At 45.4% G+C, this 17,470-nt stretch overlaps 1 protein-coding gene across 4 annotated transcripts in view; it reads left to right on the top strand.

Annotated features, from left to right (window-relative positions):
- Nucleotides 1–17,470, top strand: part of ntng2b (netrin g2b) — a 57,282-nt gene that overhangs the window by 27,115 nt on the left and 12,697 nt on the right. For 2 of the 4 annotated variants that reach the window (XM_049021401.1, XM_049021402.1), the window contains exons 5-6: nt 5,094–5,266; nt 6,223–6,249. In XM_049021401.1, coding sequence (XP_048877358.1) covers nt 5,094–5,266; nt 6,223–6,249 — 200 coding nt within the window. Of the gene's footprint in view, nt 1–5,093; nt 5,267–6,222; nt 6,250–6,388; nt 17,456–17,470 lie in introns of those variants that run through there. The other 2 variants (XM_049021400.1, XM_049021403.1) reach the window with 2 other exon arrangements.

The following is a 17,470-nucleotide window of genomic DNA, read 5'->3' as shown; positions in this document are numbered from 1 at the left end:
ATGTATCTGCTGCCGTTCCCCCTGAAAATTCAGTGGGACTTTTCCAGAAAATAATGAAGGAAGGCGAAGCAACTAGCTCTGTAGAACAATGAACTTCTTGTGTCCGCATTCCCCTCAATTCTCTAACGTTTCATGGGGGGGTTGGGTGGGGGGGGGTGGCTCCTTTCAGCTGCCGCTCTTCAAAGGGGGAGTTTGGGCGTTTTTTTTTGCCTCCTTCTTAGGAATTCTAGCCTTTCAAGTCGGCTTTAACAGTAGAGGTCAACCAGAGACTCCTCAACGCCGGGTAAAGGAGCCAAGCGTGAAAGGAAAAGTGCATTTAAAGAGAATTCCGTCTTGCTCACAAGCCAAACGAGGGTCCTCCGCTTGGGAAAATCAATACCTTCCTTCAGAGCAACAAATTTATGAGGCCTGACCTTAAGCACAGCCTCGTCCCTTTGCTCCTTCCAAATTTATGATCACAACGGATAGAGACACACTCTGTGAAGGGCCTGGAAAATAAAGCAAGCGTGCTGATAGATGGAGACCGGGCTACATCTCAATGTACGCGGTGACAGAGGAGCTGTTGGAGTTCTTGTACTGCTTGATACTCCTCTTTGAAAGGTGATCGAAAAGATAGCAGGACGTAAATCTCGGCGGCGAAGTGAGCGGTCATTCCTGTGCCAGTATTCGGTCATGGAGAGCCTGACTGACAGCACTGCCTTGGTGAAGCATTTTCCCTGGTTCTGAGATGGGGGGGGGGGGGGGGGGAGTGTTTTTCTGTACATTTTTAGACACTCTGCATGGAGAATATCTCCCCTCTGGAGGGTAAACGCTGCACCTCCACCCCTATCAGCCGAGACCCTCGCTCCCATGATTTCTGACTTCAGATGCATATTCATTCTGTAGCATGCTGTTGTGCAGGGTGGAGCGTGTCAGACAGACCTGGGGAGGGAGTTTTGCATGAATAGAGGTAAATAAAGCTGCCACAAGTGACTGCTCTAGATTCTTTGATGCCACAAGAACTTCCAGTCCACGTTTTTCTGCTTTTTTTTTTATCTAAAACTCTTTGCCTCTCATTTTTGTTGAACTTCTCAGAATTCTCCCACAGCACGCTACTCAATAATTAATTATTGTTTTTCAGAGGCGCCTGGTGGTGTGTTACCGCGCTGGGAAGCCTGTGGCCTGTTCTGGGGTCCTGGGTTCGGCTTCGCCCATGGCTCTGCGTGTGTGGATCTTACATGTTCTCCTAACACGGCTCTCTGCCGTATTCTCCGCAGTCCTCTCTAACCCTGCACTGGAGAAGCAGTTATGGGAATTGATGGCTTTAGAGTGAAGCCTCCTGGCTGTTCTTCCTTAATGGTGTTACACCATTCAGTCAAACAGATGCTGCTTACTCTACAGAGCTCACTGCATTGTCCCGTTACCTGTTACCTACAAACCTCTTCCTCGCTTCATATAATGGAGACAGAAAGATAAATATAGGTACAGAGATACCTTTCCCTAAAATAGTTTACCCACCGATATAGCTGATGGTAATTATGTAATTACAAGAACATCCAGCCATTAAGCTGGTTCTAACACATGGATCTAACTGGTCCTTCAAAGGTTTGATTAATGGAAGCCAGTAGCAGACGTTAGGGGTCCGGTCCCCTTTCACCCACGGCAATCGCTGGGGGTTTCTTCAGTGGCCAGCAGCAAGACTTGGCTTCTGAGCCATATAGACATGAACCCCAAAACGGTTCCTGTCCACTGCCCCCATCCCCACCCCCTCCCCCCAGCTGAATGGCGAAGGCTCTAATTTCTGCACCTCCTATGCATGGAGACCCCGGGCACCCTAACTGCAGCAGCTCCCCAATTCCAGCCGTAACCGAGCGGCAATGAAGTCCCTCGCATGAGCCACGCCTTTTAATAACCATGGGTCCACATCGCCTTCAGTGTCCTTTACAGTAGAACAGAATGATTCATTCCGTCCTTGGCCAGCTCCTTGCTTTTAATCAGGAGGCTGTACTGTCCACTTTGCATTTTCTTCCCTTTCCTGCAGAACGTCAATAATTTTGAATATTCATGGCTGTGGTGATCTTGCATATTCATGCTGGGCTCCATGTTTCTGGGATGTATTAACGCTCCTCATCCAGGCAGGGATCCAGCTGTCAGGGCCCTTGCCTTCCATCAGCATCTTTATTTATTTATTTTCCTGTTTCTTCTTCTCCTTTTTCTGTCAGTACCTGTGACAAACTGGGGTGTGTCTGGCTCTGCGGCCGTGTGACACGGCAAACCGGAGAGCTGACTCCAAAGCTTCATACTTGCTGTCCCTTTTTTTAGTTAAATGCAAATGAGCAGATACCTTTTGAGGAACAAAACAAGAAAAAATTAAGTCCCCTCCCCCCCCCGCCCCCCCCCAGGAGAGGTTGCACCTGAGCACTGGTCAGATGCACATGCCTGATGAGCAGCAGTTGGCTGTGTGCTGTGATTGGCTGTCTGCCACAAAGCCCTAACCTTAAACGGCATGCGGTGCTAAGACGCTAAGTCCCCCTTCTGTTTCCTGACTGGGCAAACTGGGCAAACTGGAAGCTCCTGCGTGTTTATGTGTCATTTGATTCAGAGAGACGGGGGGCCGGCAGAAGAGCGCAAGACACCTGGAGACAGGCTGGGGCACAGCTGCAGGTCGGAGTACCACCTCCTGGAGGGAGGATTGGGCCGAGCAGATGAGCTTGTCCAGAGACGCGCGCCTTGCCGGAAGACGCCCGGCCACACTGGCGGCTGAAGGACGTGTCTGAATCTCCTTAGAATCCCTTCCGTAGCCTGGAAAGACGGCGCCCTGCGACTGAGGCCCCGTTTTAATTATGGCTTAAGGGTTTCCTCTCGGTTCAGGAGGCACTGCCGTATCTGGAAGCTTCTGAAGGCAGGGCTGATTTAATTAAGCAGAATGAAAAGGCTGAACCGCGCAGGGCTTCTCTTCATCTGCGTCTGAGGAACAGCGGTTCAGTGATGAGAGGCTCCCCCAGACTGATGCCCCCCCCAGTCTGTCCCTCTAGTGCCGTGTGGGTTTTTTCCGTCTCTCATTCTCGCTGTCTTTGTGCAGTGCATAAGGTTACCGCTATTCACCGCTCCCTATCTGTCTCTCTCTCTCTCTCCTCTCCTCCCGCTATAGACCTATTTATGGCATTTTCGGAACTTCCTGTTTCCCGGTGGTAAGATTTCACTCCGGGGGGGCGAAGGCGCCTCATTCCTTCTCAGTCTTTATGCTGTTTATGCGGCATTCATGTAAATGTAGTCTTTGTGTCTCGTAGCTTCTAAGGAGACGAGGTGTTTCTGTTCCCATAAAGGCAAAAATAAAATGTCTTTAACTGACTAGTTCGAATGTAGAGTTACATCAAAACTCACATGCAAGATGTGAAGCACATGAATCGGGGGTTGCTAATACCGCATAGTGACACAGTTTTCACGAGTAACGTATCAGAGATTCGGTTTAATTCCTGACCGTCTGTTGTCTTCACACTTATGCTGTTAATTACTTACAAATCTTCAATCTGTCATCCGTCAGAGGTGGAACCTCACCACTGCGTGGGTTACCACGGTCCATCAGAGGTGGAACCGCACCAGCATGTGAGTTACCGTGGCCCATCACAGATGGAACCACACCAGGGTGTAGGTTACCGTGGTCCGTCAGAGGTGGAACCGCACCAGCGTGTGGGTTTTTGCGGTCCATCAGAGGTGGAACCGTACCAGGGTGTGGGTTACCATGGTCCATCAGAGGTGGAACCGCACCAGCGTATGGGTTTTTGCGGTCCGTCAGAGGTGGAACGTTACCAGCGTGTGGGTTACCACCGGCCATCAGAAGTAGAACCACACCAGCCTATGGGTTACCATGGTCAAGCTGAGGTGGAACCGCCGTACGAGAGTACCGTCAGTGTTGGGTTAAGCCATATGGCGGACCTCCACAGTGCCACTTCAGGGGTGCTGGGGTCTTGTTTCTGAGATGATTAAAGCATCGCGGGGGGGGGGGGGGTGACAGCAAGTGGGGCTTGCCCTGCACCAGTGTCTCTGGGGCCCCTGCTCAGCTCCGCTTTTCCTGTGACATTTCTAATTCAGGTTTGGGCTCCTTCATGAGTCGCACCATCACAGGTCCATCCTCCCAGTAAGGCGGCAGCCATTATGATGCATCGACGGTGGTTGCTGGGGGGGCGTAGGCGCAGAGCGGGCAGTCCCAAGGCACGCCGCAGCCCAGCTCGCGGGGGCCGCCCCTTGAATATTTGATGCAGACGGATGGCTGCACACTCCAGCAGAACCAGCTGTATTGGAATTCACTCACTCATCTGGAAAGGTTATAATTTAAAAGTCATGCAAGCCGCGCATTAGAGAAGTCGCTGTTTGGGTACAGGGGCCCTCTCTCCGCGGCCCCTGTTGGGAAGGGCTACTCCTTACCTGAGTAAGTGCTTCAGGAAGAGCTTGTTTATTCCCCCCCCCCACCCCGAAATTTCTTCTCCGTGTTTAAACAAATGACTTCTCTCTAATGGACTGTGGTCCGGAACAAAAGGTCTTGTACCCTTTTGTTCAAGGACAGCCTATGCCTTTAAGAACATGCTTGGAATAAGTTTGAAAGGATTTACATTTACTTGTGTGAAAACTGGAAATAGGGTTTAGTGCATGGAGGGCTTGGTGAGTAAATTAAATTTGTTTATGTCTCCTATTACTGTTGTGAGGGTCTGGAGTGGAGTTTAGATTGCCCTACTTCAGGTGAGGTGCACAGTTCTCCCAGCCTGCAAGGTAGTGTGGTCACTTCCTGTTTTAGCAGAGCTCTTGGGTTCAGTGGCGTGTGACATGCTGCTATCTGTGACACACATCTCTGTCTCCGGACATCTGCTGTTAATCCCCTTCATCTTTTTCCAAGGAATATGATTATGGCGTCCAAAAGGATGTAAGTCATCTTTCATGTGTATCGTTTCTCTGGACAGGCTGGGCTATTTGTGCAAGGATTACGATCTCTATTAATGTCGCATGACGATCTGTGGGATTAGTGCTGGGCCGCTGCGTATTAATAGAAGCGGCATCGTTAGCTTAGCGTCCAGTTCGTCACCGATCCCCCCCGTCTGCCATCTCTCCCCTCTCCTCAGGTGTAAGTGCAACCTCCACGCCTCGCAGTGTGCGATACGGGACGGCAACCTGCAGTGTGACTGCGAGCACAACACCACAGGCCAGGACTGCGGACGCTGCAAACGCGGATTTCGGGCCAAGTCCTGGAGGCCCGGCTCTTTCCTGCCAACGCCTCGGGGATCCTCCAACAACTGTAGGTACACCTGCACCTAGGAAGCGTAGCCTTTAGCGCAGATGCTACCTATATACATAACACCAACCAATTATGACACACATTAGCAGTCGATAACGGCTTTTAATATTATACCCTAAACATGAGCAGAAGTCTATTGGGACGTCCTTATGTACAAATGAGGCTAAAGTCTGTAATTAAATACTCAAAGTATACACTCACAGTAACATCATGGCCGACCCGGTGCAATTACATGTTTAATTATGCAAATAATGCTTTTATATTGCAGTATCCCAGTAACCCAAATATCTGTGCCCACACAGCCTAACTGTAATCCATGCTCCCCAAACAGCTAATTCCCCTCTTCCTCTCCTAATTATATATAACAAATTAAAATTTTCTACATCTTATTTTAGCAAAAGCTTGACTTTTCAAAATTGTATCCAACTGAGCATGCTGGAGTTAAATGTAGTGCTATGAAATATTATGGTAATCAAATATACTGATATTGTAATAATACAAAATACTTGCAAGGGTTTTGTATCAAGAAAATTAGTATTAATTATACCGCTCTTCAGCACAAATAGTAAAAATCGGTTTTGAAGAATAGCTGTGTCACGTAAGTGCACACAACCCCCCCTGCCTCAGGCAGTAAGGGGAATGCTTCACAAGGAGGCGCTGATGAAATAATAATCTGAGCAGCCGCCCCCACAGAGGACGGGCACAGCCTCTTAGGCCTCACAGAGCAGGCAGCCCGCTGTAGAGCCTCCCTGCAGATCCCAGGTTTGCATCGGTCTTCCTGTTTACTCCCCATGTGCTCTGAAAGGGTTTGTCACCCCTAGAGACCCCTGTGGTGACCCTGGGCCCCATCGCCTGTGACTTTGATGTTGGAATGTTGGATTGAGGATGATGAGGTTGGAATGAGTGCATGAATAAACATTCAATTCCATTCCTCTGTTCTCTCTTCCCTCCTCCAGGTGTAGCTGCTGGTTCGACTCTTGGCAGTAAGTGACACGCTGTTCAAATGCTGGGAGACTGGTATCGGTGGTCGTCTCCTCACTACCCCCGTACCCTCCCCCTCGCAACCGCCCCCCCCCCCATGCTCTGTTGCCCCTGTCTTTTCCATTTCCCCTTTCAATATGTGTTTTTCGTTTGTTTGTTTGCTTGTTTATCATTCCGGAATTGGTCTCCAGCTGTGTCTCCCATATTGGCCGTTGCTCCCACGTGTGTAAAGTTTTTCCACAGCTGTCTCTGGTGAGTGGCAGAGAGGGAAAGTGATTCGGCTCTGGAGCGAATCAAAAGTGTTCTGGAGAGTGAGTGATACAGGGCTGTAAATACTCCGAATGGTTAGATTACAGCTCCCCGAAGAAAGGAAAGCGATGCCTTTAAAAAATTATTGCATCATCATTCTCTTATTTTGGCAAATCAGATCCTGGGCATCAGGCCCGTTCTTCAGAAAAGGCCCCATTTTTCAGGCGTAAAATACTGCAGTTTATATTCAAATACTTTCTTTGTTCATCTTCATTTGGAACTTTTGCTTCTTTTAACCAATGAGCCATTTGTCTTGTCTGGGTAACAGCTGTGTAGCCTGTGGCAGTTACCAGCACTGAGTGTCACCAAAACCCCAGTGAAGGAAGCCTTTGGGAGATGGAGTGGCTTCGCCAAACCTTGCTGCATGGACCACAGAATCAGGACATAGAAACTCTCTCAGAGGCACAAACGCAAGGAACTGGAGCCCTGGGAAGGGAGTTCACTGGCCGGGGGTCGCTGCCTGTGCATTAAGGGCTACATTCATTTACATACTTATGTTTCATACCCACCTATGCCACCTATGCTATGCCTGGTTTCATCACACTTTTAGCCAACACTGATTACATCGTACATTGGTGTGAACATCTGAATGTGTAGTGTTTGTGGCACCATTGCAGCTTCTGCTGTCTGTCTCCTGCCCCCCACTGTCCTGGCACCAGCGCCATTGCGGTCCCTGTCTTCCTCTGGTCCTCCTGCCCTCTGGGTCACATTTTGTTGATATTATTAGGCACTATGAAGTTGATTTAAATTCCTGGAGAGTCCATAGGTAGCTTTCCTCCAGAATGTCCAGTCTTCTGTCTGGGTCTTGAGCTTTCTCAAAGGCCTGACAGTTGTTATGATGACTGACTCGATCTGCTTTGTTGCTCATCTTCCTCTTCCTCCTTTGCCATCAACATGAACCAGACATTATGGTCTTTTTCAGTGTGCTAGGTCTCCTAACTTTTACTTATAAATTAATTTACTAAGTAGATATTCTTGTCCAGAAAGAGGTTCAAAGTGAGGCAGGTAATACTTCCTAAGCACACAGCTGTCAAAGAGCCAGTTTAGGTACAAGATCTTATAAGCTGAGCTTCCAGTGAATGGTCTGTAACAAGCGCTAATTTGCTCTGGAACATGAGGTGTTCAGTACCTTACAAACCATTTCATTACCATAACATGAGAAGAGCCATTCAAGCCAAAACACTAGGAAGGCCAGATTTCTAGTAGATGAATGAAAAATTGAAGCACATTCGGTATTGCCGAGAGACCGTAACAAAGGAACTGCCAATGATGACAGAGAGAAAGTCAATGGTCAGATGAGCTAGTTAAGATGTTTCTGGAAAAGACGAGGCTTGAGGTATTTGGAGGGATCACCAGGTGGAGTTGCTGACCAAAGAATATGTCCAAGACGCCTGGTTTTTTGTCCCTCAGGTGAAATTTGTTGGTATACTACAGTGATTGACTTTCTACTTTACTCATCACCACTGGGGGGTTAATGTACTTTTGAGCCCTAATTAATGATTTGGGTGCTCCCTGTGTTACATCCGTTATCCATCTTCAAAAACTGCTTATTCAGTACAGAATACCTCCCTGGACACTTTCTGTAAAAATCTGCCTTTGAAATGCAGACAAGAGCCTTTTAAGTGATTCCAGTTCACCGTGATAATTGGCACCAGGTTGCGATAAGAGATGGAAAATAACCTTTCTTTTCATAACACCATTGTCTCCTATTTTCAACTATTTGGCTTTCCAAAAGAATCAAGCCGGTGGTTATTTCTCAATACAATGAACGCAAAGATTGTACTTGTCTTGGCAGAATTGGTCTTGCTAACTTGCCTCCTAAGAATAAACTTGGGGCACAATGAATCATGGGATTTGTCTCATTGACCAGGATGCCACCGATGTAGCCGTGAAATTTGGGGCGGGACAAGAAAGACACCCAGGGATTTTACTGTCCTCGTGTACTTGTGTTCTTAGTATTGAAACTGGTGTTCGGCAAACGAAGATGACATAGAACAGGGACACGAGAACACCGGTACGGGGAACTACACGTATTGAGAAATATTCTGTTGCCCTTCATTTTTGGGTAGCGCATTCTGACCTGCACACCTGGGCAGAGAGTTATTCGCAGATGTGATGCCTTCTGTACAGTTCAGAACTCTTGTGAGGGTCACAGCTCTTCTGTTTCATGGCCTCGAACTGCAAGCCGCTGCTTCCTCCCATGCGATCTTATCCCCGGCTTTAGAAACATTATTGCTGATGTAATCGTTTTTCTCCGTTTTGATTTACAGGAATTTAAGACATTGGCTCCATTTGCTCAACCCTTCCCAAATTCCTGTTCCTCCCTCGTCTGGCTTAAGCTTCTGTAAGGTATCCATTCACTACTGTGCCACAGTCATGCCACCCCTCATGCTGTCTTGCTCCTCACCTTTCATCCTTATGCTTGGATTTCATCTTCCACCTCTTACATGGTACTGTCATTTCATATACCCACCTCTACACCTTGACCTCCTTCATCACCCACCATACAGAGCCACACATGGCACCACAGTCCAAAGCAGTGTTTCCCAGCTGAGTCCTTGACGACTCCCAGACAGTCCACGTTTTTGCTCCTACTGGGAGCTAGGAGGGAGCAAAAGGTGGACGATCTAGGGGTCCCCGATGACTGGGCTGGGAAACACTGGTCTAAGCGTTCATGAAGCTTTCATGAACTGCTTTTACAAACCTCTCACTGGCACTTTATGAGCGTCAACAATCCATACATTGATATTACTAAAAGGACTGCAATGCGCCAAGCAACATAGGTCATCGTAATTCTTGACTTTCTCATAGCATGCCTCGTGTCTCCTCGAACTGGGAATCTTACCCTGCATCACCAGCATCACCGTAACTCAAAACATAAAAAAAATGCGTAGATGTCAAAGGTACCTTCAGACTTTGTTCACTGCTCATTATAAGTATCACACTTTTAGTATTGAACTGAAACATACACCCTCTTCACTTTGATAAGCATAGATAAATTATGTCAACTTTGGTGACATAAGCCACCGTTTTACATACAAATATCATCGTACCATTTCTTCGATAGCTCCTTTCTAATAATCGCCACACATGGGTGGGTTTGTGATTTCTGGGGCCCTCTGCCCCCTAGTGCACTGACTGTTTGTGGCCAGCAGGGGGCTTCCAAACCTCAGGGACCCCATGCAAATGCATGGTTTGAGTGGTGATAAATAGCACATCTGGCATCACACTTTCACTGATGTTGGCTTCTGTATTCATCATCAGAGCACTAGAAAGGTCAGAGTCTTGCACATGTTAATCTCTCACTGACACAAACCAGTATTTCAGGTTCATCCCATCATGGTAGTATGACAGTAGCAGGCACATTTGCATTCCCCTAATGATGGTGGCAGTAATATGCCAAGGCAGCTCACAGTCTTTGTGGGAGCCCAATGGATGCTCCAGTGGGCAGATTTTAATCCTCCAGTGAACAGTTATCAGTCACAGAAGCGCATGCTGCTCTGTCTGAATGCTGAACTGAATTCCTCACGCAGGCTTTGAGGAGGTCAGCTCTGGAAGCGCATTTTATATCACTAGACACTAACTCTAGTACAGAAACCCGAATATCACTTGGATGGTGATTTTTTTCGATGTCTTCACACACTGTCACTCCATCTTGCCTATAAATTAATGTTAGCAAATCTCCTGGAAGTCTTTCAGCGAAATATTTTATTCGTTCTGCTTTTCATCTCGCAGTTATGTGGGTCAAAATATCAAATCTGTGTTCTTTGGTGAACCTGATAACAATTCATGATCAAACTTAGTTATTCACCGAGAATATGAGATGATCTATTGGTTACCTTAATTGCTCATTTTGTTTGCATTAGTAGTCTTTTTAAAAAAGGGTTAGAGTTTGGAAAGTTAAGTCGTGATTCAAGTTCAGAAAAGTTTTAAGCATGGGTGACTTTGTGCGTGTGCGTGAGTGAGTGTGCATGTGTGTGTGCAATCATATGCAGGAGATTAAAGACGTGACCAAAGGGCAGTTTAATTTAGTGATGAATTGACATTGATATTCATACTCACACACTGTAATAAAGAGACACAGCTGGACCTGTGCTTCATAATAACTTCCACTACGGACGACGGGAGAGAAACTTCCTTTCAATGAGATGTTCACCCCTATAATGCCACAAATTATTCATACGGCTAAAAGAGCATCTCGATCTGTCCAGCTCTCTTCTTAGTATCTTCTCCATCTTCCAGTTTTCTCTGCAGATGAATCACAATTTTATTGAAAAATATCAATACCCAAACACCTCTTTGTCAGTTATTGCAATCAACGTCACATTTTATACATTATAGAATACCTATTGCTTTACATTTATAATGAATTACCAAAAAATGTTAAAATCCTACTGTGATCCTGTAAGGGATAAGTGGAATGTGTATTGACCACATCACATAATGGAAATCATCACATTTTAGAATTTCTCTGTCCATCCATCCATCCACCCTCCCACCACAGCTTATCCAGGATCACAGGGCAGCAATCTGAGCAGAAATGCCCAGACCTCCCTCTCCCCATCCACCTCCTCTAGATCCTTTGAGGCGTTCCCAGGCTAGCAATGAGATGTAATTTGTCCTGGGTCTGCCCTGGGGCCTCCTCCTGGTTGGACATGCCCAAAGCACTTCCTAGATAGATGTCCAAATCACCTCAGCTGGCTCCTTTCGATGTGGAGGAGTAGCGACTCTGCTTTGAGCTCCTCCTGAATGTCTGAGCTGCTCTCCCTCAGCCCTCCGGCGTAATAAGGGGACGATTCATGGAGGATTTCAGAACTTCCATATACATTTAAACACCATTAACATTGATATTCGATGTTCAACTATATGGTCATCCGTGTACTAGGGTGACATGCTTTTAGTATCGTTTACTCATTCTAGATGACAGTCAGTTTTAAACTCTACATTTATTTGCACTTGAAGGATAAATTCTTGATAATGGATGAATAGAGGCAGTGATATAACATAACATAAATTAACTCAATGCCAGATTTAATTCTTTGTTAAAAATACTCAAACCTTTAACTTTTTCCCCCCACACTTAGATATGTTTGGCAATGCATGCTAAGCGTTTAGTAGCGTTTAGTATCTTTTCTGTTGTTTGGGTATGATTATTCATTAGGGACATTAAACTAAGGTGAATGCTCTGCTGCCTCATTTCAGACATCAAAGATGACACATGAAATTCATAGCTGTAACAGGACCTGTGACAGAGCCGTGATTTCAAAAGTATGACACAGGAAATTCATAGCTGTAACAGGACCTGTGACAGAGCCGTGATTTCAAAAATATGACACAGGAAACTCATAACTGTAACAGGACCTGTGACAGAGCCGTGATTTCAAAAATATGACACAGGAAACTCATAGCTGTAACAGGACCTGTGACAGAGCCGTGATTTCAAAAATATGACACAGGAAATTCATAGCTGTAACAGGACCTGTGACAGAGCCGTGATTTCAAAAATATGACACAGGAAATTCATAGCTGTAGCAGGACTTGGGACAGAGTGGTGATATCAGAAATATGACAGATGAAACTCATTGCGGGACCTGGGACAGGGCAGTGATATCAAATATAGGACACATACAATTCAGAGCCGTAGCGGGACCTCGGACAAAGTCGTAATGTCAAAAAGCGTTTTTTTTTTTTTTTTTTTTTTTAAACGTTCATATGTTCTCCTGCTTCATTCTGGAAGCCAAATGAGATCCGTTAAAATTAGCACCAGCACCCATCTCCGGGAAAGAGCCTCAGTATTGGAAGAGAGTTTATCATCATTCTTAGTCCTTTTGGTTTTCTTTCCATATCCCAGACTAGAGCTCTTCAAGGCACTGTGGAGGCATGGAAGGTAACTCCTTCTGAGCTTCCCGCTCACCTCCAGTCAGCTGCTCTGCTGTTATCTTCAATATTTCCCTCAATTTGGGGGCCTCCATACTAAAGTTTCTCACACTAAACTTACCACAAAAATGCTGTGTAATAAATACCAAAAAAAGTACCAAATAAATATTTTAATCTCTTGACCGTTGAGTGGCCCATAAGGGCTGTATTACACATCACTGATAATGCTGTGTTACCTAGCAATTTCTGTCGAGTTTCATGTGTTTTTTTTGTGATGTGAACCTAATTATAAGTGAAGTTTAAATGCCTCCGAATGGTTTGATGGAATGTCTAAATGTCACAGTGGGTGGAAACTTTATTACGGGTAATAGAATTCGAAGCAGTCCTGGCTCTGGGATGGTCTTCAAAGCTATCTATGCTCTGAAGATTCATTCTTTCTCCGGAGCCTCCTGGGCCTCACCTCCAGTAAGCCCCGGTCCTGCACATGAGCTCTCAGCCTGGACCTGCCCACGTCCTGCTAGCCGGACTTCACGTCATAGCTTCCCTGCTTGCAGTTTCCATCATAAACTGTAGAAGCTCATCAGCATGAGCGTTTTACCCGCAGTGGGGCTCCTTCTCGCTCCTGTTACCCTGCCTTTTACCTCTGGTTATTTGCAGAGAATGCATTACGGAAAAGCCCAGCATTGCTGAATACTGAAAGTACATGGCAGTGGTAATTGGCAGATGTGGCTTGCTGTTTTAACTGTCTTCTCGGGTAACAAGCAAGAATGTAACAGCATGGGCCTCTATGTCAGCTTGCTGAACTCAAACGGTTTTCCCCTTCGAGCACGATTGTCATGCGTAACCCCCCCCCCCATCTGTACCACATACAGTTACCCTGGCGGTCATTAAGCCATGCTCATTCACACAGATTTGTTATATCTATTGAATTTGTCATTACCGAAGTTCATAATTGGGGTTAACAAGACCAGTTGCTCTAGAGTAGAACGCTTGAATAAAGCATTTTAGCCTTTCGGAATTACTAACAAATAAGAGTCACAATATTTCAGTGTTAATTGTACTGTAATTTGTGGAGTGTATATTTTGGTCATATGACCTTTGCAGTGTTTTGTAATATTTAAGTAACGATCCCTTATAAGTTATCAGGTGAGCTTTCATATGTGTACCCAGTTCATGATTACGCTTTAGTTTTACCACTTACAAAGAATCCCTCAGGTTTTCCTAACATACAACATAACAGGAGCCTTAGAATCCTGCTTGAAGCTCATTTCCATTGGCCTTAATTCCAGCGCTTTGTTCTGGTTGAATTTTGATAGTTTTTTTTTTTTTTTAAATTGGCCACACTGCAATTATAAAACACGGTGGGGGGGGGGGGGTAATGACGTAAATCATCAGCACTCCCACTATGAGAATGCCATTTGGCATTGCGAGTGTATCCTGTTGAATCACAATACAGTCGTCAGTATATCTCCCAGGCTACCATTGCTCACAGGCGGCAGTGACTCTCACAATCTGACACTTGCAACCGAGGGTGCATATTCACACATAAGTAACACTAAAAACATTTGTCTGACGTACGTTTTCCATTCTGACTACTAAGTGGGAACGTGAGTGAGTATTTTTGAGAATATGAGTGCGTTTCGGTGTCATTCAAATGAGTATTTGCATCTCAATATGTCTACATGTGTATGTGTTTTTGGCTATGAAAAGAAAGTTCTCTGCTGTGCTGATCTCTGGATGCTTTCAGGACTGAAACTTAACCCTCCTCTTCTTCTTCACTGAATAGAGGCCTCCAACGGCACTCGTGGTCAAGCTGAGGCAGGCCTGCCCAAACTCAGATCTATGCTCAGTGACATTTTCATTGAGAAACCAGGTGGGCTTTCTTAGGTTGGCCTCGAACTTGGATGTAGAGCCTGAAGTTACCCTCATAGAGGCCTACCCAGCTTTGAGCTTGGATGTAGAGCCTGGAGTTACCCTCATAGGGGCCTGCCCAGCTTTGAGCTTGGATGTAGAGCCTGGAGTTACCGTCATAGAGGCCTGCTCAGCTTTGAGCTTGGATGTAGAGCCTGTAGTTACCCTCATAGGGGCCTGCCCAGCTTTGAGCTTGGATGTAGAGCCTGGAGTTACCCTCATAGAGGCCTGCTCAGCTTTGAGCTTGGATGTAGAGCCTGGAGTTACCCTCACAGGGGCCTGCTCAGCTTTGAGCTTGGATGTAGAGCCTGCAGTTACCCTCATAGGGGCCTGCTCAGCTTTGAGCTTGGATGTAGAGCCTGCAGTTACCCTCATAGGGGCCTGCTCAGCTTTGAGCTTGGATGTAGAGCCTGCAGTTACCCTCATAGGGGCCTGCCTTGAGTAGTCTTGAGCTTGCCTTGTAGGCATAGCCGGTGCTGTGGAAGAGCCTCAGGACATGTAGTAGTTTGTGGACATTCCTCATCATCATTTATTTCATCAATATGTCCTACTTGGTTCTTGAGATTTTTCCTAGCTAAAGTTCTGTAAATATGTAATGGTATCACAAATAGCAGTAAACCATATATGTGTCTATATATGGGAGTGACAGCTAGTCAAGGGAGCAGCAGACTGTCCACTGGCATCCTCTTCCTCCTCCCTCCTAGTCAGTTGCCCTCACATTGTTCCCTCAAGAACTTCTTGAGCTTCTAGAACTTCTTGCGGCCACTTCCCGACCCACTGAGGTGCCCACCCCAGTGCCAGCCCAAGGTGCCACCCTGACCGCCCCCACTCCCCCAGCTGTTTTTGAAGCAGAGATTGAAGAGGAAGACGGTAAGATGTTTTTAGCAAACCTGGACAAGGGCATTGGTGAGAATTTAACTGAATGCAAAATCTGTTCATTGTGGGGAGGTGAGTGAATGACTGAAGCCAAATTCCTGCACCCCTGAACCTGGATGCTGTGTTTATTAAAGCATCATCAGTTTTAATTCTAAACATGAAGGGGGGGGGGGGGGGGGGTTACAGTAGGTGTTTCAAAATCATCTTTTTTCATTGATTAAATAGTTGTAGCTTCTACTCTAGATTCAAAGACTGCCCTTCTGGAAGTGACACTCGTTAAAGGTTAAAGTTACACAATATCCTGTGGAGTGAAAACAAAGAGATTTGCAGTGTTTCACATTTATATTGCATAGTTGCATATTTATGGCGAGAAGGTGCTCTAATAAACAATTTACAGTATGTTTTTAACGTGCAATAGGTCCAAACCAAGGAAATGATTAAGTATAAATACTGTAAAAAAAAATAATTACGGAGATGGAAATTTAGATTTATTTAGAATGTAAGATGTAAAAAAGGATTTTTTAAATGAATGTAAGTATTACACACCTCTGAATGAGCTATGATCATTGTACATATGTAAGTGTAGTTATTCTGTTAAGTAGTAGTGAACAAATAAAATTTCCCTGACAAGACAATTATGTAGAAAATACTCCAATTCTTAGTGATGACTGAAATAAAAGGAAGCATTTTTTGTAATTTAGTCTTCATTTGTCGTCCATGTGTCTCAGATAACAACATTCGGTAATTTCTACTAGCAGTGGGAGATAACTGGACCCTCTGGACTGAACCTCCCACCATATGTGGGTTTCATTAGACATCAGACATTGTGCGCTGATCAAAAGCCTCCATCACTTTGCTTGGTGATTACAGACAGCGGTGTTTCTGTTACACAGCTCGATTCCTCCGCACAATTCACGGTCGATGTCTGTAATTGTGAAACACGTTTCTCTTCAGGGCAGCATAAACGGCAGATTAAAGGTATTTATATTTACTACTGTGCAAAGTTTTTCAAGAAGTTATGTGTCTCATTACACCACGCAAATCATGTCATGTGGAAAACTCTTTAAACTATATGCTGTGCAAGTCTTAAGTTAAAGAGCACTAGGAAATTCAGAGCTTTGCAGATATGTGTAGATCCTCCTGCAGAGAGTGTGGAAATGCATTCCACTTATTTACATGGATGAGGATAGATAATATAAGAACAGCACAAAAACTGCTACCAATGCAATGCATTTGATGTGTAAAAAGGTTAGGGGATGTTACTGGATCAGATCAGAGAGAAATGTTACTGCTTTTGTTTTCAAAACATTGTTTTCTATCTATTGTGAAAAACGATGTTTCTGATTACTCTAGTCAGTGTAATACCTGAAGCTGTGCAATCACACGTCAGAGAGGCTGCAGAATCTGAGGTCAAAGAAGACGAGAGATCAGAAGACGGGAAACCTGAAGAATCGGCAATCAGAAAAGAGGAAGAATCTGAAATCAGAAAATCCAAGGAATTAGGAGACAAAATAGCTGAGGAGGTAGAGGTCAGAAAAGCAGTGGAACCCAAAGGCAGAATATCTGAAGAGTCAGTGGGCAAACCAGCTGATCAATCAGAGGATAGGAAATCTGAAGAGTCAGTGGTCCGAAAGGTTTGGGAAGCAAGAACATCTGATGACTCTGGAGTCAAGAACGCAGAGAAATTTGAAGAAAGAAAGGCTGAGGTGTTTGGAAACAGAAAAGCTGAGGAATCAAAACCCAGGAGATCAGAGGAAGTCATTAAAGCTGATGGGTTAGACATTACAGGATCTGAAAGATCAGAGGGAAGAAATGCTGAGAAATCAGAAGCTGAGATGTCGGATATCAGGGAGCCAGAGGAATTAAAGGTCAGGGAAGCTGAGACACGGGTCACAAAAGCTCAGGAGTCAAGGGTCAGAGAAGCTGAAGGATCAAGTATCAGAGGTACAGCTGAACCAAAGGGCAGAGAAAAGGAAGAATCAAGGTCTGAAGATGAAGTACAATCAAAGGGCAGTGAAGCTGAGGAAACAGCAGGGCGAAAAGTCAGCGAGTCGAAGAAATTGATGGTCAAAGGTGAGGAACCAAAGATCAGCGGGGTAGAAGAAGACAGTGGCAGGGAAGCCAACGAAGGGACAGAGAAGCAAGACATTAAGGCCGAAGACCAAAATGACAGGAAGGAGGAAGTAAGAGAAGAAAAGGACTATGGGGGAAAAGAGAACAAAATCAAAGAAAGAGGTATTGGCACGTACA

This window comes from Brienomyrus brachyistius, chromosome 7, assembly GCF_023856365.1.
Source record: "Brienomyrus brachyistius isolate T26 chromosome 7, BBRACH_0.4, whole genome shotgun sequence".
Lineage (NCBI taxonomy): Eukaryota > Metazoa > Chordata > Actinopteri > Osteoglossiformes > Mormyridae > Brienomyrus > Brienomyrus brachyistius.
The sequence above is the reverse complement of the archived record's forward strand: the minus strand, read 5'-3'. Positions and strand labels throughout refer to the sequence as shown.